This window comes from Hemitrygon akajei, chromosome 17 (assembly GCF_048418815.1).
Source record: "Hemitrygon akajei chromosome 17, sHemAka1.3, whole genome shotgun sequence".
NCBI lineage: Eukaryota > Metazoa > Chordata > Chondrichthyes > Myliobatiformes > Dasyatidae > Hemitrygon > Hemitrygon akajei.
The window spans coordinates 77,740,313-77,763,059 of NC_133140.1; the positions used below are offsets into that span (position 1 = coordinate 77,740,313).

Here is a 22,747-nt window from a genome sequence, read left to right on the forward strand (position 1 = left end):
GTTTGTCCACTGTTTTGTTGTCCCCATTACTAGCTGTCCAGCACCATTTTCCCGTGGTTCAATGTCAACTTTCACCTTTCTTTTACACTTAATGCATCTGAAGAAATTTTTGGTATCCTCTTTAATATTATTGGCAAGCTCACTTTTGTATTCCATCTTTACCTACTTAATGAATTTTTTAGTTGCCTTCTGTTGGGTTTTTATAGCTTCCCAATCCTCTAACTTTCCACTAATCTTTGCTCTATTATATGCCCTCTCTTTGGCTTTTATGTTGGCTTTGAATGCTCTTGTTAGCCACAGTTGTGTCATTTTTCCTTCAGAATACTTCTTCCTTTTTGAAATGTATTTATCCTGTGCCAAATTGCTTCCAAACTCCAGCCATTGCTGCTCTGCCATCATCCCTGCCAGTGTTCTTTTCCAAACAATTCTGGCCAGCTGCTCTCTCAGGCCCCTGTAATTCCCTCTAATCGACTGTAATACTGATACATCTGACTTTAGCTTCCCATTAGCTGCATTTTCCCAATCTAGCTGCATATTGAAGTCCCCCATGACTATTGTAACATTGCCCCTTTTGTGTACATTTTCTATCTCCCACTGTAATTTGTGGGCCACATCCTTACTACTCTTTGGGGTCTGTATACAACTCCCATCAGGGTCTTTTTATCCTTGCACTTCCTTAGCTCTATTGACAACGATTCAACACTTTCCGACCCTACGTCACAGCTTTGTAATGATTTGATTTCATTTTTTTTCCAACAAAGCAATGCGTCCCCTTTGCCTTCCTGTCTATTCTTTCAATATAATGTGTATCCTTGTAAATCAAGCATGATCCTGGCCATTTCTCTCTTCCTCAGTCTGTACACTGACCTACTCAGGAATTGGGCATAAGCTCCACTCATGCCCATTTTGACAAGACCTGTTTCATATTCACACCCCCTATCTCACCCCATCTCCCTTTCGGTTCCTTTTCCCTCTCTTTGACTGCATTCATCTATCATCCACCTGCCAGTGTATCCTGAACCCACCCCACCTCCCTCCCTTACCTAACATGACCTCTCTGCCACCTCATACCCCTCCTCAATCAACATCACTTCAGTCTACCACCTCACCACCACTTCAGTCTCTCATCTCACTACTTCTCTTCCCCTCTTCATACTGACCTTCTTCCCTCCACTCTCACCTGAAACGTTAACAGCTCCTCTCCTCCCCAGGTGTTGTGTATCTTCCAGCAGATTCTCTGCTGCTCTATTCTGAACTGGGATCTTGTAGGAACTCAAGATAATTGAAGTAGGAGTGAGCTACTCAGCTCCTCCAGCCTGCCCTACAATCCAGTATACACCCTGGCCTCAGCGCCTCTCCCTGGCCAGCTTCCTGTAGCCCTCAATTCCTTCACCATTTAAAAATACACTTAGTGGCTAATTTATTAATTAACTTCTGTACCTAATAAAATGGCCACTGAATATGTCTCTGCATGTTCACAGTCTTCTGTTGCTGTAGTCCATCCACATCAAGGTTCAACATGCCGTGGTTTAGAGATTCTTCTCTGTACACCACTGTGTAATACATGGTTATTTGAGATACTGTAGTCTTCCTGGCAGTTTGAACCAGTCTGGCCATTCTCCACTGACCTCATTAAAAAAGTGCTTTCACCCATAGAACGGCTGCTCAATGGACGTCATTTGTTTTTGCACCATTATCTGTAAACTCTTGTGACTGTCGTGCATAAAAATCCCAGAGGATCAGCAGTTTCTGAGATACTCAAGCCACCCCATCTGGCACCAACAATCATTCCACAGTCAAAGTCACATAGATCACTTTTCTCTGCCATTCTGATGTTTGGTCTGAACAACAACTGAACTTCTTGCAACACAAGCAAAATACTGGAGGAACTCAGCAGATCAGGCAGCGTCTATGGAAAAGAGTACAGTCGACGTCTCGGGCTGAGACCCTGGGGCAGCACTGGAGAAGGAAAGCTGAGGAGTAGATTTAAAAGGTGGGAGGAGGGAAGAGAGAAACATGGTCAAGAAGTGAACTTCATTGCTACCACATCATTGGCAGATAAGATATTTGCATTAACGTTCAGGTATTTCAGTGTACCAATAATGTGGCCACTGTGAGGATAGCTATCATCTCTTTAAATACAGGTAACGATCCAGCTCCACTTCTCTCTGGATAGAGAATTTCAGAGATTTACAATCTACAAGAAGCTCCTAAATATCACAATCTTAAATGATTGTCCTTTAATCTTGAAACTGACTGCAGTAGCCCTGCACAATGCATTCCTCCACCCTCATTTTCACAAGGGTTATCATGCTCGTGAATTTTTGTGTGTTGGGAAGACATCTCTGGATACTGTTCTTGACAGTTAATAGTTTTTTACTTTACGTGCTTGTCTCCCTTGATTTATTATGGCCATTAATCTCGTCAAATTAAACTGGTTACTAACTGCGGTGAAGCTGCATGGATGAGAGCTTGTTAGTCAGTGTTATAAAACATGTCTGGAGGGAAAATAATTAGTTTGTCAATTCCAGCTGGAAGAGTGGGTGGGACAAAGTAGAAGATACACAGTGGAGCGCTAAGACCCAGCTGCCTCACAGCGCCAGAGACCCAGTTTTGATCCTGACCTCGGGTGCTGTCTGTGCGGAGTTTGCAAGTTATTTCTGTCTGCATGGGTTTCCCTTAATGGGTGCTCGGGTCTCCTTACACATCTCAAAGGCATGAGGGCCGTTTGATTAACCGACCACTGTAAATTCCTTCTGGTGTGTAAGTGAGTATTAGTGGAATTGATGAGAATAGGGTGATTAAAAACAATAGGCTAATGGAGGATTAGTGTAAATGGCTGGTTAATGATCTGTACAGATTTGGTAAGGCTCAGGGCCTGTTTCTTTTCTGTATGCCTGTATGTTTCTCTGTCCTCTGCCAGCAAGGCCTTGGGACGGAGGTACAGTGCATTACCATTGCAACCTGTTCATAGACGTTTATTTAGCTTCTGATTTGTGAAGATTTCAGTTAAATTTGCACTTTCTTAACATTAAATAAGGGCAAAAAAAAGTGCTGGAGGAACTCAGTTGGTCAGGCAGCATCAATAGAGGACAAAGGAGCATACAGAAGAAAAAATATTAATTAATCATGAAAGGTACCCAACATTTACAAGAAAACACAATTAGAACAACAAAAGGTCTTATTTTACTACAAGGTGGTCAAAGTGGCATCGCTAAACTGACATGAATATGGTTTTGCAAGTAGGTTCGAGAACCTAATTCTGAAGGGAAGTAGCTGTTCTTGAACTGGGTGATGTGGGAATTCAGGCTTCTTCTGTACCTTGGCCCGGATGGCGGGGATCTTTGATCGCCTTCGTGCGGCGGTGCCTCCTGTAGTTACAACCAATGGTAGGGAGGGATGTGCCCGTGATGTAATTGGCAGTATCAATGACTCTCTGCACTTTCTCCATTCTGGCACTGTTAAACTATGATGCAACCAGTCAGGATACTTTCAACAGCAGATCTGTAAAAGTTTGTTGGTCTGTAGTTGACATTCCTCACGCTCCTTTCTGAGCCTACACTTTATTACTAGTCATTATTCATTCTGTTTGGGATAATGTTCAATGGATTGTTTACTCATAGATGAGAGGTTATTTGTAATATTCTGGTTTTAACAAGGCTGGCTTTCTGAAGTATGCAGCCTCGACCATATTTTCCCCCTGAAGGAGGTTTGTTTTTGGAGTACTGCTAGCCCCGTCATGCTTTCTGTTTGTTCAGTTCAAATCGTTACACAGTGCACTGAGTTAGAATAAAGTAAAACAGTAGTTTGTTTGTTATACGCTGTGTCATACGACGTGGGCGATCATGGTCTTTCCATGACCGTGATTGTTCTTGGCACATTTTTTTTACAGAAGCGGTTTGCCGCTGCTGCTTTTTGGGCAGTGGCTATACAAGACAGGTGAGCCCAGCCGTTAACAATAACCTGGTCTTGTGATGTGCTCCAGCTGTTCATACGACCATCCACCACCTGCTCCCGTGGCTTCAGGTGACCCTGATCGGGGGGCTAAGCAGGTGCTACACCTTGCCCAAGGGTGGTCTTCAGGCTAACAGAGGAAAGGAGAGCTGTCCACCTCCTTTGGAGAGCCTTACGCCACCCATAAAACAATTAGTATTGCAGGAAAAAGTGCAAAAGTTACCAAAGATGTGCAGTGCAGGTAAATGATAAAGTGCAAATCATAATGAGGTGAATTGAGGTCAAGAGGCCATATTATCATTCAGGAGGTTCATTCAGGAGTCTGATAACTGTGTGTATTATGTGGGTGTGAGTGTATTTATCCGTTGTATAAGAGGTTCTCCCTCCAGGACTGGTTCTATATTGGAAACTACCAAAAGAGAAAGTAGATCTTGGTGCCTAACTCAAAACCACATTGTAAAACAATATCCATTTTCTGAATGTGGCCATTGCTTGCAATTCCAGCATTTATTGACCTTCCTTATTTGCCCCGAGAAGGTTTCAGTGAACTTCTGCAAGCGGCCTGGTGCACATAGTCTAAATGGTACAGTTACAAGGGAGATGGAGAGTTTATTGCTGGCAGTAATGTTGAAATGAGAACATAACTCTAACTTGTTGTGATGTGTGTAACTGAAAGAGAAATTGTGCAGGCGTGTTAAATTGGTGGAAACGTTGCCATCCATACAGTTCACTTGTTCGTTTCAGTACATTGACGCAGTAAAAAGAAAAACAATGACAGAATGCAGAATGAAGTGTTACAATTACGGGGAAAGTGCAATGCAGGCAGATAGGCTTAGTGTAGTAACTGTTCTGCCCGTGGCTGTGAAAACCTACAGAAAGTTGTGGGTGCAGCTCAGCACATCACAGTAACCAGCTTCACACACAAAATGCTGGAGAAAATGCTAAGTCAGATAGCATCGATGGAAAGGAATAAATAGTCAACGTTTCGGGCCGTGACACTGCTTCAGAACCAGCCTCCCATCTATGAGCTCTGTTTATGCCTCAGTAAAGCACCAACATAATCAACAGCCTCACCTTCCCCAGATATTTTCTCTTCATTCTCCCACTGGGCAGAAGATACAAAAGCCTGAAACTATGTGCCACCAGCTTCTATCCCACTGTAATCAGTGGCTTATATGATAAGTTGGTCTCTTGGCCTTATAATCTACCTCATTATGATTACCCACAATTTATCGTTTACTTGCGCTGCGCTTTTTCGGTATCTTTTACACGTTATTCTGCATTATTATTGCCTTATCTTATTGTAGCTCAATATACTTTGTAATGATCTGATCTGTAGAAACAGTATGCAAGACAGGCATTCCACTGTATCTCAGCTCATGTGACAATACCAATACCAAGAAGATGAAGGCCATAATGAGGTCAAGAGCCCATCTTATTGTACTAGGGCACTATTCAATAGACATAGCAGTGGCATTGAAGCTCTCGTTAAGCTTAGGGAATATGGCTTCCAGCTTTTGAATCTTAAGTTTGATGGGGGAGGGGGAGAAGCGAGAATACTTGGTGGGTCTTTAGTTGCACTGTCTGTTTTACTGAGGTGGAGAGAATTGTAGATAGTGTCCATGGACAGGAGAGGCTGGCTTCCACAATGCATTGTGCTGTGTTCACAACTGTCTGCAGTTTCTTGTGGTCACGGGCAGAGCAGTTGCTGTACCAAGCCATGATTCATCTGGAGTGGACGCTCTCTGTCGAGCATCTACAAAAGTTGATGAGGGTCAAAGCGGACATGCCAAATTTTTTTTTAGCCTCCTGTGGAAGTAGACAGACTAGCAAGTGAGATCAGCAGTTTGAAAGACTCTTGGTGAGTTCCTGCAATGGATTTTGTAGATTGGTCTACCCTATGAGGTCACAAAGCATCCATGAAAGAGGGAGTGAACATAAAGTTCAAAGCTCAAAGTAAATTTTATTATCAAAGTACATATATGTCACCATATACAACCCTGAGATTCATTTTGTCAGCATACACAGTAAATCTATAGATTAATAACCTTAACAGAGTCAAAGAAAGACCACCCAACTGGAGCATTCAACCAGAATGCAGAAATCAACAAACTGTGCAAATACAAAAAGAAGAAATAATAATAATAAATAAATAAGCAATAAATAGCGAGAGCACGAGATGAAGTCTTTGCAGTGAGTCCATTGATTGACTCCAGCGATAGGCAAGCGAAGTTGAGTGACGTTATCCCCTGTGGTTTAAAAGCCTGATGGTTGAGGGGGAGTAACTATTCCTGAATCTGGTGGTGTCAGTCCTGAGGCTCCTGTGCCTTCTTCGTGATGGCAGGAGCCAGAAGGGAGTATGGCCTGTGTTGTAGGGATCCCCGATGCTAGATGCTGCTTTCCTGCAGCAGCGTTTCATGTTGATGTAGTCAAGGGACGCATCTACTACTTTTTGTAGGATTTTCAAGGGCGTTGGTGACTGCATACCGGGCTGTGATCCAGCCAGTCGACATACTCTCCACCATATATCGGTAGAAATTTGTCAAAGTCATACAGTAATTGATAATTACTCTGTTATTGTCATGCCTACTGAGATACAATGGGAAGCCAGAGAGTGGTGAATCTGTGGAATTTATTGCCACAGGTTGCTGTGGAGGCCAAGTCATTGGGTATAATTAAGGCAGAGGTTGATCGATTCTTAATTATTCAGGGCATGGAGAGTTATGTGGAGAAGGTAGGAGATTGGGGCTGAGAGGGAAATGGACTGGCCATGATGAAATGACAGAGCAAATTTGATGGGCCAAATAGCCTCATTCTGCTCCTATATCTTATGATCTTATAAGTGGCCCTTTCAAGAGTCTTATCTGAATCAGAATCAGGTTTATTATCACAAGCATGTGACATGAAATTTGTTAACTTAGCAGCAGCAGTTCAATGCAATACATAATCTAGCAAAGAGGGAGAAAAAATAATAATAAATAAAATAAAACATCATAATAAATAAACAGGTAAATCAATTACATATATTGAATAGATTTTTAAAAATGTACAAAAAACAGGAATACTATATATTAAAAAAGGTGAGATAGTGTCCAAAGCTTCAATGTCCATTTAAGAATAGGATGGCAGAGGGGAAGAAGCTGTTCCTGAATCGCTGAGTGTGTGCCTTCAGGCTTCTGTATCTCCAACCTGATGGTAACAGTGAGAAAAGGGCATGCCCTGGGTGCTGGAGTTCCTTAATAATGGACGCTGCCTTTCTGAGACACCGCTCCCTAAAGATGTCCTGGGTACTTTGCAGGCTAGTGCCCAAGATGGAGCTGACTAGATTTACAACCTTCTGCAGCTTCATTCAGTCCTGTGCAGTAGCCCCTCCATACCAGCCTGTCAGAATGCTCTCCACGGTACAACAATAGCAGCAGGATGGAAACCGTCCTTTTAGCTGAAGGTGTGTGCACTCAATCATTTGTACCTTCTGTTTGATGGCAAGTAGAGGAGAGATTAATTGGGTTGGGAGGGGCTTTGATTATGTTAGCTGTTTCCCCGAGGCAGTGCAAAGTACAGATGGATTGTAGGAAGGGAGGTTTGATTTCATGATGGACTGGGGTGTGTTTACAATTCTCTGCATTTCTTGCAGTCTTGGGAAAGAACAGTTGCTTTATCATGCTGTGACGCATGGGGTCGATGGGGTGCTAATAAATGAAAATCTTCATTCCGGATATCACTGTAGAAATACCCTTCCAGGGAGATTTTCAGAAGCAGTATCAGAAGGCGGTGGGTGGCAGAATGATCTACTGTACCAGTGACCCAGGTTCATTTCCTACTGCTGACTGTAAGGAGTTTGTACGTTCTCTCCATGACCCTGGGTTTCTCCTCAGGTTTTCTTCGGCTGCCCCCATTTCCTCCCACAGACAAAGATTTATCAGTTGGTAGGTTAGTTGGTTATTGTAAATTGTCATGAGATTAGGCTAGGGTTAAATTGGGGATGCTGGGCAGCGATGCTCGAAAGACTGGAAAGGCCTATTGCACTCCGCGTCTCAATCAATCAATAAATAAATAACTCTTTATTTCCAGTATGTGAAACACAACAGAATGGATTGTGCTTCGGTGCCAAATATATTATACAGGGGAATACAATAACAAATAACACAATAGCAACCAACTCTTATAAAACAACAATGCAAACAGCCATGAGCACTCAGCAATGAGCAGAATGGTTACACGTGCAAATGTCAGAAATCAAACTAAAATAAATGTGAACATATGAATAGACTTAGCAATTATCAATAGAACAAGGAGAGCAGGAAAGACATTTTACCGATATTATGCAGGGATAGTTAGGGTATTGCGTCTGTTGAGAAGCTGGGTAAGTACAGGAAAGATGCTTCAGAGGTGATGTGTAGTCCTAATGGTGATGGACTTCGTAGCGTCTCCCTGATTCAATTGGGGTTTTTTTTTGGGGAGGGCGGGTTGGTTTCTTTCTACCATGGCAGGTTCACTATGGGCTAGCCACATAAATGCTATGTCTATAAGAGAGTTCAGATACCCTATGGCAAGTGATTCACTTCCTGACACCCAAATCCCTCCTGCATCTATTAGACACATCAGGTGCGTTGTATTCAGATTCACATTCCTTACCTGGATGTGTGCGGCTTCGACACTCAAAGCCTGACATTGTCTGGGAAAAAGTGGCCACCTGAGTGGTAACCCACCCAATGCAATGAATATCGGTGTCCCCCTCCCTCCATCTCCAGCATATATTGTGAGCTGGGTGGAATTTGAAAGCACTTTAGCCTTGTGTAAAATTAATATTCAAGAACGTCACTATAACTTTGCAAAAATCTATTTGATCATTGTAAATTTATTAGAAATGTATTTCTTGCCCTGCTCATTAATGGATTAAATGTTGAAATTCCTTCCCCAACTTTGGTTTGACAACACTTGGAGTATTGTATTCAGATTCACATTTATTTATCAGATATACATCGAAACATACAAATATGCAATTTGCGTTAACAACCAACACACCCAAGGATATGCCGGGACAACTATGTGGACTTTAGCAATGTCCCACATGGAAGGCTGGTCAAGAAGAATCAGGTACTGGCATTCAGGATGAAGTAGTAAATTGGATTGGACATTAGCTGTGTGGGAGAATCCAGAGAGTAGTAGTCAATGGTTGCCTCTCTGACTGTGACTGGTAGGGTGCCGCAGGGGTTAATGCTGAGTCGGTTGTTGCTTCTCATCTCTAGCAATGATCTGGACGATAACGTAGTAAATTGGATCAGCAAATTTCAGGATGACACCAAGTTTGGGGGTGCAGTGGTCAGTGAGAAAGGCTATTAAAGCCTGCAACGGGATCCAGACTAGCTGGAAAAACAGGCTAAAAATGGCAGATGAAATTTAATACAGAAAAGTGTGAGATGTTTTAGCTTGGGAGGACAGACCAGGGTAAGTCTTCCATGGTGAGTGCTGAAGAGTGGGGTAGAACAGAGGGATCTGGGAATACAGATCCATAACTCCCTAGTGAAAGCGGTGTCACAGGTAGATTGGGTCATAAAGCAAGCATTTAGCATGCTGGCCTGCATAGATCGAAGTACTAAATACAGGAGTTGGGATCTTGGTGAGGCCTAATTTGGAGTACTGTGTGCAATTTTGATCACTTACCTACAGGAAAGATGTCAGTAAGATTAATAGAGTGCAGTGAAGATTTACAAGGATGTTGCCAGGAATTGAGAAGCTGAGTTACAGGGAATGGTTGAACAGGTTTGGACTTTATTCTCTAGAGCGTAGCAGAATGAAGAGAGTTTTAATGGAAGTATATGAATTTATGAGGGTTACAGACGGTGTAATCGCAAATAGCCTTTTTCTACTGAGCTTGCATCAGACTAGAACTGGAAGTCATGGGAAAAGGGTAAAAGGTGAAATGTTTAAGGGGAACATGAGGGGAACTTCTTCACTCAGAAGGTGGTGGGAGTGTGGAATGAGCTGCTAGCCAAAGTGGTGGATGCGGGCTCGATTTCTACATTTGAGAGAAATTTGGATAGGCACATGATAGGAGAGGTATGGAGACTATGGTCTGAGTGCTGGTTGATGGGACTCTGTAGGTTAACAGTTCAGCGTGCACTGGATAGGTCGAAGAGCCTTTGTCTGTGCTGTAATGCTTTACAATTCCATATGTGTCACCACAGATGTCAATGCCAGCACAGCATGCCCACAATGCTTGGCAGAACAATGCAGAGAGCAACAAAACAGAACACACCAAGCAAAAACAGCAGAACAAGCCCCATTCCTCCCTCCCACCCACCCAGCTTCACGCATGTACAGTCCTATAACCCCAGCGTAGTTTTCAGCCTCCAGACTCGTGGATTCAGTCTGGTTGCCTCATTATAGGAAGGATGTTGAAGCTTTAGAGGGTTGCAGAGGAGATTTACCAGATGCTGCCTGGATTAAAGGAAGTGACTTATGAGGAATGTCTGATTAAGCTAGAGCTTTTCGCTTTGGAATGAAAAAGGATGAGAGACAACTTGATTGAGGTATATAAGACGATAAGAAGCATAGATATAATGGACAGCCAGCATCTTTTTTTCCCAGAGCAGAATTGGCTAATACACAAGGGTGTAATTTTAAGGTGATTGGAGGAAAGTATAGGGAGAGATGTTATAGAAGTAGTTCTTCATGCAGACAGTGGTAAGTATGTGGAACACGCTGCCAGAGGTGCTGGTTGAAGCTGATGCATTTGGGATATTTAAGAGTCTCTTTGATAGGCAAATTGGAGGGCTATGTAGGAGGGAAGGTTAATGTTAGTGTAGGTTAGAATGGGCCAAAGGGCCTGCACTGTGCTGTGCTGTTTGATGTCTAATATTCTAACAGCGTTGTGCGAACACCTTGGCCAAAAAGTCTGCTGAGGTTCAAGATGCTGCTTCACCATCACCTCTAATGTGGTCTTTGCAAGCAACATCCTTTTTCCAAATAGTATAAAAGAAACATCTAAATGTTGCCCCATGCATTAGACATGTTCAACATTGGTTCCTAAAATTAAGATTCAAAATATAGAAAACACTCACCAGGTAAGGCAGCATCTGTGGAAAGAAGGGAGAACAGGGAAGCATCAAGGTTAACATTTGGAATTCTGTGGAAGAGTTAACATTCCATGTCAACGACTGTTTTTCAGATGAAGGAGTATTAGGGTTAAATCATTAGGTATTTGTCTTTCCACAGATTGATTGATTATTTACCTATCTATTCATCCATTCATTCAGTTAGAGATACTTCACAGAATAGGTCCTTCCGGCTCTTTGAGCTGCACCACTGAACAACCCCTAATTTAACCCTCACCTAATCACGGGACGATTTACAATGACCAATTAACCCACCAACCGGTTTGTGTGTGAACTGTGGGAGGAAACCCACACATTCCACAGGGAAATGTATAGACTCTGTACAGTGGACGTTGGGAATGAACTCCGAACTCAGATGACCCGAGCTGTAATGGTGTCACACCAAATGATATGCTACCGCGGCGCCCGCCCTATTGAGTCTTTTCAGCGCTTTCTGTTTATTTTTTGGTTCAGGTTTCCAACACCTCTAGTATTTTGATAAAAGTCAGGGTCGCTCTGTGTCGGTAGAGCTGCCGGATTAGCTTGTTCAGTTATATCAGCTGCAGTCACTTTCTCTTTATTCATCCTGTTGAAAATTAAATGCTTCCTTGAAGGCTGAGGAACTGAAGTCTTGTGGGTTTGTGTTATGAGAATGGTGGCTGGCTGGAATTTCATCAAAGTCTTTTAGCCCTACATAAAACCTTGACAGTTATCCAGAACATCATCGCTAAACCTTTGCAAAAATTCATTTGACCATGACATATTTATTGGATCAGGTACAACCTTTTGAATCTCTGCCAAGTTGTATTATGGCCGGCAATTGAGTGTGATATAGTCTGTGTTCCTGAGCTTAGTTATAAATTTCAGCCCAGAGGAATATTCTACATTGTAAAATTCACATAAAAGTTAAGTCGATTTTTGAATGTTTCTGACAGATCACTATAACAGAAGTTAGAAAGTTCCAATTTGTTCTCTGGTTTAGTCAGTCCCAGGATTTCTAGGAATTGGAGGGGTGGTTGCTCGTAGTTAAATGCAACTGCACTCTGCTTTCTACAGTGAATTGATCTCAACTTGAGCCGAAAAGGACCCATCTATCGGTCGCAAGCTCAGGGTGGTGAGCGTATAATCTGATAAAACAGTCAGATTAAACCTTGTCAGGTTGGCTCAGTACCCTATCTATTTCAGGTGGTTTGCTACATATTGGTACATTTGAAAAACATTTTTGAGATTATTATGTTATTAAAAGGGATTGTGGGGTGAAGATATATCTCTACCAAAGAGGTGTAAGGCACTCCTTCCCTCTGCTAGCCTACAGGTCACCCTTGGGCAAGATGTAGCACCTGCTTTGCCCCCCCAATTAAGGTCACATGAAGCCATGTGAACAGGAGGTAGATGGTAATATGAGCAACTAATCCATTTCAAAAGTCCTGGTTACGTGACCACTGACGCCAGGTAGACAATCTCTGAAGAGTATTGATAATGGCTGGGATCACCCGACTTTACTGCCCAAAAAAAGGCAATGGTGAACTACTCCTGTAGAAATCTTAGCGAAGAACAATCATGGTCATGGAATGACCACGATCACCTACATCATATGACAGAGCACATAATGAACAAATTATATTACCAACAATGGTCAGAACGCTCATATTTTGTCAGGTGAGCGTTGGCTTGGATTAGTCATGTTTAAAGTTCAAAGTTGGATTATCTACTTTCAGACTCTCGAATGGACCTCTTGTACGATAAGATAGATTCTTGGCCTCACAATCTACCTCATAAGGGTCTTGCGCTTTATCGTGTACTTGTACTGCACTTTCTTTGTAGCTTTTATGCTTTATTCTACATTGTTAATGTTTTCCTTATTTTAACTCAATCTACTATGTAATAATTTCATCTGTGTCAAGTTTTTCACTACGTCTTGCTATATGTGACAACAATGAACCAAACCAAAAAAATCCTCCTCATTAAAAATCTTTGGATACTAATTAAAATAGTGATGTGAGATACTGGCATCATCTATGGAGCTGATCTTTTGATAGAAATAGTGCTATGTTCGCTGGTTACTGAACTGATTTAGTTCAACCTACCAGCCCACCCACCATCAAGGACATACTGTATATACAGAAAGGTGCTGGAAAAAGGCCAGTAACATCATGAAGGATCCCACCCACCCTGCTCATGGACTGTTTGCCCCACTTCTGTTATGGAGTAGGCCATGTGGCATCCACGCCAGGGCCACCAGACTCAAAAGCATTGTAATAGACACAAAAAGTTGGAGGAACTCGGCAAGCCTTACAATATCTATGGAAAAGGGTAAACAGTTGACCCAGTAAACAGTCAAGATGAAACATCAGAGTTAGAAGGTAGAGGGAAGTGAGGAAGAAGTACAAGGTAGTAGGTGATAGGTGAAACCAGGAGAGGGGATGGGATGAAGTAAAGAGCTGGGAAGTTGATTGATGAAAGAGATAAAGGGCTGGAGAAGAGGAAATCTGATAGGAGAGGACAGAAACCATGGAAAAAAGGGAAGGGTTAGTAAGGAGATAATGTGAGAGAGAGAAATGGGAACAGGGACTGGTATAAGAGAAGTGAGGGTCTTTACCATAAGTTCAAGAAATGGATGTTCATGCCATCAGGTTGGAGGCTACCCAGACAGAATATAAGGTGTTGTTCCTCCAACCTGTGTGAGGCCTCTTCATAGCAGTTGAGGAGGCCATGGACTTCTCATCTCTTTGTTCCAGTCCTGATGAAGGGTTTTGTCCTGAAACATCGACTGTTTACTCTTTTCCATTGATGCTGCCTGGCCTGCTGAGTCCCTCCAGCATACTTTGATTTGCAGCATCTACAGATCTTCTCTTGTTTGAGACTCAAAATCAGTTACTCTCCCCAAGCTGTAAGACTGATCAACTCCTCCACCCACTAACGCACCCCTGCACAGCCCCCACCACCACTACTTAACATTTCCCGTTGGTCACCTTAAGTACAGACACTCATGCCTAGTGTCACTTTATGGACATACAATCAATTGGTGTATCTAATATATTTTATGTATTCATAATTATCGTGCTTTTTTATTATTCTGTTCTTTATTGTGTTTTTGTGCTGCAACGGATCTGGAGTAATAATTATTTTGTTCTCCTTTACACTTGTGTACTGGAAATGACATTAAACGATCTTAGATTGTGATTGAAATCTTCAACTTGAACAAATTCCTGAGAAACTTACAAATTCACTAAAATACAACCAGCGTGACCTGCTTTTGACAGTGCTGCCTGTTATAAGTAGCAGGTATGAGAGTCCTCGGAACATTGAGATTATTTTGTTGGAGAAGTCAGCATGTACAAAATGGATAGTTGTTACAAGAGCAGCGATACACTGCTGTGCCTATCAGTCGTTCTGCTCTGATGTTAATTCACTTTCCCCAGACTGTCAGACACAATAATTGCCTTTCACTGAGTCCCCAAATGGTGGTTATCAGTTTTTATGCTGTGAGCTGATGCCCACTTAGGACTGAGACTTCCCAGACACATTTCTACACTGGCAGAGATTGGAGTCTCTTAAATCAACTGTCTGGAAAGTGCTTCTTTTGTTAACATCTAGTAGTGTTTGTACTTGTGGAGCATCTTGTTGCAATTAAATGCTTCGATTGGATCTACCTCGGGACCAAAGTCGATAGAGGGAAGCTAATAAAATGCTGAATGACAGTGAAGTCAAAGTCAAGATGTCTATAAGGAGTTTGTATATTCCCCCCGTGACCATGTGGGTTTCTGCCTGGCGCTTTGGTTTCCTCTCACATTCCAAAGCCGGACGGGTGGTCACATGGGTGTAATTGGGGGGTGCAGTCTCATTAGGCCAGATGAGCCTATTTATTAAATAAATAAATAAATAGAATTATTTGCATTGCTCTCAATGGAAAGTACCTTGTATAAAGTGCCGATCTGCATAGGTTAAAGGTAAATGATCAAAGATCAACTTTACTTACCATAACATTTACATATATAAGAAATTTGTTCTGCCGTTTCGGTGTGACCTGCAATAAAATAACATTCAGCATTTATAAAAATATCACTTAAAAATAAAATTAGAAGTACAGATATGGAATAAAATGCTGGAGGAACTCAGCAGGTCAGGTGGCATCCATGGAAATGAATACGGTCGACGTTTCAGGCTGAGACCCTTCTTCAGGACTGAAAAGGAAGGGGGAAGACACCAGAATAGAAAGATGACGGGAGGGGAAAGAGATAGCTAGAAGGTGCTTTGGTGAAGCAAGGTGGGTAGAAAAGAGAAAGGGTTGGAGAGGAAGGAATTTGATAGGAGTGGACCATAGGAGAAAAGGAAGGAGGTGAGGACCCAGGTGCAGATGATAGGCAGGTGAGAAGAGGTAAGAGGCCAGAGAGAGGAATAGAAGAAGAGAGGAGGGAGAAGGAAATTTCTTTTTTTTACCAGAAGGAGAAATCAATATGCATGCCATGACGATGGAGGCAAACTTAGCGGAATATAACATGTTGCTCCTCCATCCTGAGCGTGACCACATCATGGCACAGGAGGAGGAGATGGACTGCTATGTCGGAATGGGAATGGGAATCAAAATTAAAGTGTTTAGCTACCAGGAAATTCCGCTTTTGACGGATGGAGAGGAGGAGCTCGGTGAAGTGGTTCCCCCAATTTATATCGGGTCTTGCCAATGTAGAAGAGGCTGCTTTGGTAGCACCAGACACAATAAACAATTCCAGCAGATCACAGGTGAAGTGTTGCCTCACCTGGAAGGACTGTTTGTACCCCTGAAGGGAAGTGAGGAAGTATGAGCAGGTGTAGCATTTTGGCCACTTGCAGGAATAAGTGCCTAGAGGACCATGGACAAGGGAATGATGGAGGGAGTGATCTCTGTGGAAAGTGTAGAGAGTGGGGGATATGTTTGGTGGTAAGATCCCTTGGACAATGGTGCAAGTTACAGAGAATGATGTGTTGGATGCAGAGACACGTGAGATGGTAGGTAAGGGTAAGAGGAACTCTGTCACTGAAGAGGTATCTGGAAGATGAAGAACTTGTCATTATCACCTGTCTTCCCTATATTTCCATGGTTTCTGGAAGGATCACCAGGATCCTGAAGAAATGTGAGATTAATACCATCTTCAAACCTATTTGGAAGCTCAAATCCCAGGTTATGTGGGAGAAAGATGACCTGGGACTCAGGACAGCTGGCAGTGACAGGACTCCCTGTGAATGCGGAACAGTGGATATTGGCCCAGCAGGACACATGGTGCAAATCCACCTTAAGGAATATAGGAGGTGTATCCATTTGGGGTACCCAGAGAAATTGCCGGTAGCAGGACGTTGTGTTCGCAATGGCCGTAGGTTTGACTGTGACGGCACAGGACTGTACTGCTGCGCCAATGTCTTTTGAGACTGCCTGGAGAAGGAAGACATTGAAATAAAATTAGAGAGAAAGAATTTTTGCAAGCTCTAAGTAAGAACTGGAATTCAATTGTAAACAAGGTGGAACAACAGAAACCTGATTGAGGACTAACCAATCAGGAGGGACCGACACTGTGGGAATATATACCACTGGAGTAGACATGTCCAGGCAGCATCCCTGATAAAGATGGCAGAGTCTGTCGTCGAAACATCGGTTAAAATTGATACCTGTAGCCGATCAGAAACCCGAGAAATATATATGCCGGTAAAGCACATAATCTGTTTTCACATGAAGCTAGATTTACATGTAAAATATCCAAATTTTGTACACAACATGAGTAAGCAAAGTTTTAAAGTATGCGAGAAGATTAATATCAGCTTAGAATTCTTTAAATTACCAAGACTGGTTAAACAGTGTACTGATAATCAAGAATAAACTTTTATATAATGTTAACACAAAATATTGCTCAGATAGCATTCTCCTTTATGAACTAAAACAACAGATACAGATGATGATTTTGATGGTGGAAACGAAAGAAATATGAAAGGACTGTGCCTATGACGTTCAGTCTGGCTGAAAATCTCAATGAAAACAAAATGGCTGCCCTCCTGCTGTGGTCCAGCTGAATTTCAAATGAAAATCAGCAGGGCTATTACTTAACAAATAAAAGCCTGAACAAATATGTATGTTTTTATTTTTATCAGCTACATATAAGCCAAGTCACTAATCCTATTACAGATATACATCTAACAGAAGATGGAGGAAGAAATGGATCTCATCTGAGGAGAAACATCTGGGTCACATTCCTGGTTGTGTTAGTGATGGGTTGGGTCTTGTCACATTTCTCTGATCTTCATCACCCGGCTCACGCATTTTGTCTTGTTCCTTTTCTGTTCCCTTCACAGCTGGTCTACGGGCAAGTGGGATGAGTGCAGCAGGTCCTGCGGGGGAGGGGAGCAGACCCGCCAACTCCAGTGCATCCGCGAGGTGGCCTTCCAACGCGACCAGGCCGTGCCTCACTCCATGTGCCCCATGGTAACACCCCCTCAAGTACAGCCCTGCAACATCCAGGACTGCCCTCCTGAATGGAGCACAGGACCATGGACCCAGGTAAACCACATAGTGCCCACCTATCCATATTTGTCTTTTAGGGACTCATTGAGACTGGATGCTAACAATTTTGCAGCATGTCTGTGGGTGGGATTCTATTCTAGACCACCAAACATGGTACTTCCTTCTTTATTAATTCTTTGGCCAACATGTATTGCCCATCCATTCTTCTGCTAACAGATGGCGAATCTGTGGAACTCATTGCCACCAAGTCACCAGGTGTCGTTAAGGCAAAGATTGATAGGTTCTTGATTGGGTACAGGGTTAAAGGTTATGGGGAGAACACAAGAGAAAGGAGCAAAAAGCAGCCATGATTGAATGCCAGAGGAGACATAATGGGCTAAATGGCCAAATTCTGCTCCAATATCTTATCTATTATTCTTCTTGAGAAGCTGATAGTGAGCTATCTTTCTGAATCTCTTTTGTCCTTGAGCTGATGGTACTCTCACAGTGCAGTTGGGTAGGTTCAGGCTTTGTGACCCCTTGTGACCGTGTCAGCCATCAAATACCTCATCCACCTGCAGTTAGCCTGTAGTCTAATCTGCCTATTAACAAGCTCGTTCAGATACTCCTTAAATGGTGTGAGGGATGTGCTCTTTAGGGCCACGTTTATCATGCCACATATGCAATACATCGTCTGCACATCCAATATCTTAGATGGATGAAAGCTGCCTTATGACTCCATGGGCTGAGGCACGATTCTAAACTTGGGCATTACCTGGCTGGAGTTAGTACATTCTTCCCCAACCTGAGTTCCCTTCAGGTCCTCAGCTTTCCTCCCACTTTCTGAAGAAATACTGATAGTTTGATCAAATGTGGCTTTTGGTACCTAAATGTAGATTAGTATCAAACGAGAAAAAAAGGGAAGAACAGACACAAAAGGGAAGGTGATGGAGAACAGGGACACGAGGGAAGGTGATGGAGAACAGGGACACGAGGGAAGGTGATGGAGAACAGGGACACGAGGGAGGGTGATGGGAGAACAGGGACACGAGGGAAGGTGATGGAGAACAGGGACACGAGGGAAGGTGATGGAGAACAGGGACACGAGGGAAGGTGATGGGAGAGCGGACACAAAAGGGAAGGTTATAAGATTATTGTTTGCAGAGCTGCAGGGATATCAGACAAGATGGATGAAGGTAATGGTTTGGCTCTGCTTAGATTTGGCATAGACTCAGTGGGCCAAATGGTCTCCCTCCATGTCATAATAAGCAAGCAGTAAGAATATGCAAACCTAAAATAGATGAGACTACGTGCACACATCCATAAGCAAAAAGTGCCTCTCATACTGATAACACTAATGGCTAAATATGGTTTCACACCATGGAGTAATAGAGCTGTACAGTATGAAATAGGCCTTTGGGCCCAACTCTCCTTGCCAGTTGTGCTGATTGTCCAAAGACACACACTTAACTTTTTAGGAACAGCTTATTCCCCTCTGCTATCAGATTTCTGAACAGTCCATACATACTACTTTGCTATTCCTTTTTTGCATTTTTTTTGCAACTTATTATTCATGTTTTGCTCTGTACTGCTGTCACAAAAACAACGAACTTCATGAGATATGTCAGTGATAAAAAAAAAAACAGATTCTGATGCTGAAAACAAGATATTAGAGCAGAAAAAACCCGTCCATTGTAGCGCATGAGGGGGCCTGAGGTGCTTCATTGCTGAGGAAGGATTAGGGTTGTACAGGTTGGTTCAAGAGCCTGATGGATGTAGGAAAATAGTTGTTCGTGAACCTGGTGGTGTTGGGCTTCAGGCTTCTATCTATCTATCTATCTATCTATCTATCTATCTATCTATCTATCTATCTATCTATCTATCTATCTATCTATCTATCAGTAGCAGCAAGAATAGGACATGGTCTAGATGGTGGGGATACTTGACGATAGATGCGGCCTTCTTGTTGCAGTACCTCCTATAGATGCTGACAAGGGTGGGGATGACTATGCTCATGATAGACCAGGCTAGATAGACAATCCCTATCAACTCCTTAGAAAGATGTGACATAAGGATCGAAAGATGTAGAACCCTTGTGGGTAGAGTTAAGAAACTGCAAGGTAAAAAGCCCTTGATGAGAGTTATATACAGGCCTCCAAATAGTAGCCAGAATGTGTGATATAAACTTCAACAGGAAATAGAAATAAGGACATGTAATAAGGGCAAAGTTATGATAGCAATGGTGATTTCAATGAGTTGAATTGAATTGACTTTATTACTTATGTCGTTCATATACATGAGGAGTAAAAATCTTTACGTCTCCATCTAAATGTACAATATGCAATTTATAGTAATTTGTAATAAATAGTATGTACAACATGGCAATCAATATAACATTGACATACAATTGTATCAGCATGAATTAATCAGTCTGTTGGCCTGGTGGAAGAAGCTGTCCCGGAGCCTGTAGATCCTGGCTTTTATGCTGCAGTACTGTTTCCCGGATGGTAGCAGCTGGAACAGTTTGTGGTTGGGGTGACTCGGGTCCCCAGTGATCCTTCGAGCCCTTTTTATACACCTGTCTTTATAAATGTCCTGAATCATGGGAACTTCGCATCTGCAGATGCACTGGGCTGTCTGCACCACTGTCTGCAGAGTCCTGTGATTGAGGAAAGTACATCTCCCATAGCAGGCGTTGATGCTCTCAATTGTGCCCCTGTAGAAAGTTCTTAGGATTTGGGGGCCCATACCAAATTTCTTCAACTGTCTGAGATCAAAGAGGCACTGTTGTGCTTTTTTCACTACACAGTGGTGTGTGCAGACCACATGAGATTCTATGTGATGTGTATGCCGAGGAACTTAAAGCTGTTCACCCTCTCAACTCCAAAACCATTGATGTCAATGGGGGTTGTTCTGGCAGACTGGCAAAATCAAGTTTGTGCTGGATCCCAAGAGAGGGAATTAGTAGAATGCCTCCAAGCTGGCTTTTTAGAGCAGCTTGTGGTGGGGAATGGAAATATTGATTTGGGTACTGTGTAATGAACCGAGTTTGATTAGGTAGGGAGTTTAAGGCAAAGGAAACCAGTGATCATAATATGATAGAATCCACCCTGCAGTTTGAAAGGGGAAAGATATAAGTCAGATGTATCAATGTTACAGTGGAGTGAAGGGAATTACAGGAGCATGAAAGAGGAGCTGGCCAAAGTTGATTGGAAGGGGACACTAGCAGGGACAAAACAACAATGGCTGGAATTTCTGGGGGTAATTTGAAAGATGCTGGATAGATACATCCCAAAGATGAAGAAGTATTCTAAAGCAAAGATGAGGCAACCATAACTGACAAGGGAACTCAAAACAGCATAAAATCAAACGAGAGCTCATATAAAATAGCAAAAAAAAAGTCATGGGAACTTAGCGGATTGGGAAGCTTTTAACAAACAACATAGGGTAACAAAAAAAGCCCAAGGAGAGGAAAGATAAAGTATGAAGTGAAGCTAGCCAATAATATAAAAGAGGATATCAGAAGTTTTTCTTATATAAAGGGCAGAAGCGAGGTGAGAGTGGATATTGGATTGCTGAAACATTATGCTGGAGAGGTAGTAATGAGGGATAAAGAAATGGTGGAGGAACTTAATAATTATTTTATGTCAGTCTTCACTGTGGAAGCCACTAGCAGTATGCTGGAAATTCAAGAATGTCAGGGGACAAAACTGTTTGTTGTTACTATTACTAACAAAAAGGTGCTTAAGAAGGAAGAGGTCTGAAAGTAGATAAATCACATGGATCAGATGGACTACATCCCAGGATTCTGAAAGAGGTGGCTGAAGAGATTGTGGAGGCATTAGTAATGATCTTTCAAGAATGACAAACAAGAGAAAATCTGCAGATGCTAGAAATCCAAGGAACACACACAAAATGCCGGAGGAACTCAACAGGTGAGGCACCATCTATGGAAAAAATTCCAATCGATGTTTCAGGCCGAAACCGTTCAGCAGGACTGGCACTTTGTGTCTGTTGCTCATCTTTCAAGAATCACTAGATTCTGGAATGGTTCCAGAGGACTGGAAAATTGCAAATGCCACTCCACTCTTTAAGAAGGGGGGGGGGGGTGGGAGGGGCAGGCAGAAGAAGGAAATTATAGGCCATTTAGCCTGACTTCTGTGGTTGGGAAGATCTTGGAGTCCATTATTAAAGATGAGGTTTTGGGGTACTTGGAGGGACATGATAAAATAGGCCCAAGTTCTGCATGGTTTCCTTAAGGGTAAATCTTGCCTAAGGAATCTGTTGGAATTATTTGAGGAAAAATATAAGCAAGATAGACTAAAGGAGAGACAGTGGATATTGCTCACTTGAATTTCCAGAAGCCCTTTGACAAGGCGCCACACATGAATCTACTTAAGAAGTTAATAGCCCATGGTATTACAGGAAAGATAATAGCATGGATAAAAGATCAGCTGTCTGTCAGGAGGCAAAGAGTGGGAATAAATGACGCCTTTCCTGGTTGGCTTCCAGTGATGTGTGGTGTTCCACATGTTGGGACCACTTCTTTTCAAGTTATATGTAAATGATCTGCATGATGGAATTGATGGCCTTATGGCTATTAATATGAAGATATCTGGAGGGGGGCAGGTTGTATTGAGGAAGCGGGGAGCCTACAAAAGGACTTGGGCGAATGGGCAAAGAAATGGCAGGTGGAATATAGTGTCAGGAAGTGCATGGTCATGCATTTTGGTAGAAGGAATCAAGACATAGACCAGGTGTTCCCAATTTTTTTCAATGCTATGGACCCTTCTAAACGGGGAGAAAAATCAAACAATCTGAGGTGCAAAGGAGGTTGGGAGTTGTGCTGAATTCCCTGAGGGCTAGGGTTCAGGTGGAGTCTATGGTAAGGAAGGCAAATACAATGTTGGTATTCATCTCGAGATGACCAGAATATAAAAGCAGGATGTAATGTTGAGGTTTTATAAGGCACTGGTCAGACCTCGCTTGGAGTATTGTGAGCAGTTGTGGGCCTCTTATCTAAGAGAAGATGTACTGATCATGGAGAGGGTCCAGAGCAGGTTCATGAGAATGGTTCTGGGATTGAAAGGGTTAAAGTGTGAGAAGCATTTAATGACTGTGGACCTGTACTCGCTGGAATTTAGGAAGATCTCAGTGAAACCTATTGAATATTGAAAGATCTGGGTAAGGTGGATGTAGGGAGGATGTTTCCTGTAGCGGGTGAATCAAG

The 22,747-nt window shown here is 42.6% G+C and overlaps 1 protein-coding gene across 2 annotated transcripts in view; it reads left to right on the plus strand.

Moving 5' to 3' along the window:
• The window catches only part of adamts18 (ADAM metallopeptidase with thrombospondin type 1 motif, 18), a 304,264-nt gene that overhangs the window by 262,176 nt on the left and 19,341 nt on the right, over window positions 1-22,747 (plus strand). For both annotated transcript variants that reach the window (XM_073070409.1, XM_073070410.1), the window contains one exon: window positions 17,370-17,574. In XM_073070409.1, coding sequence (XP_072926510.1) covers window positions 17,370-17,574 — 205 coding nt within the window. The remainder of the gene's footprint in view (window positions 1-17,369; window positions 17,575-22,747) is intronic.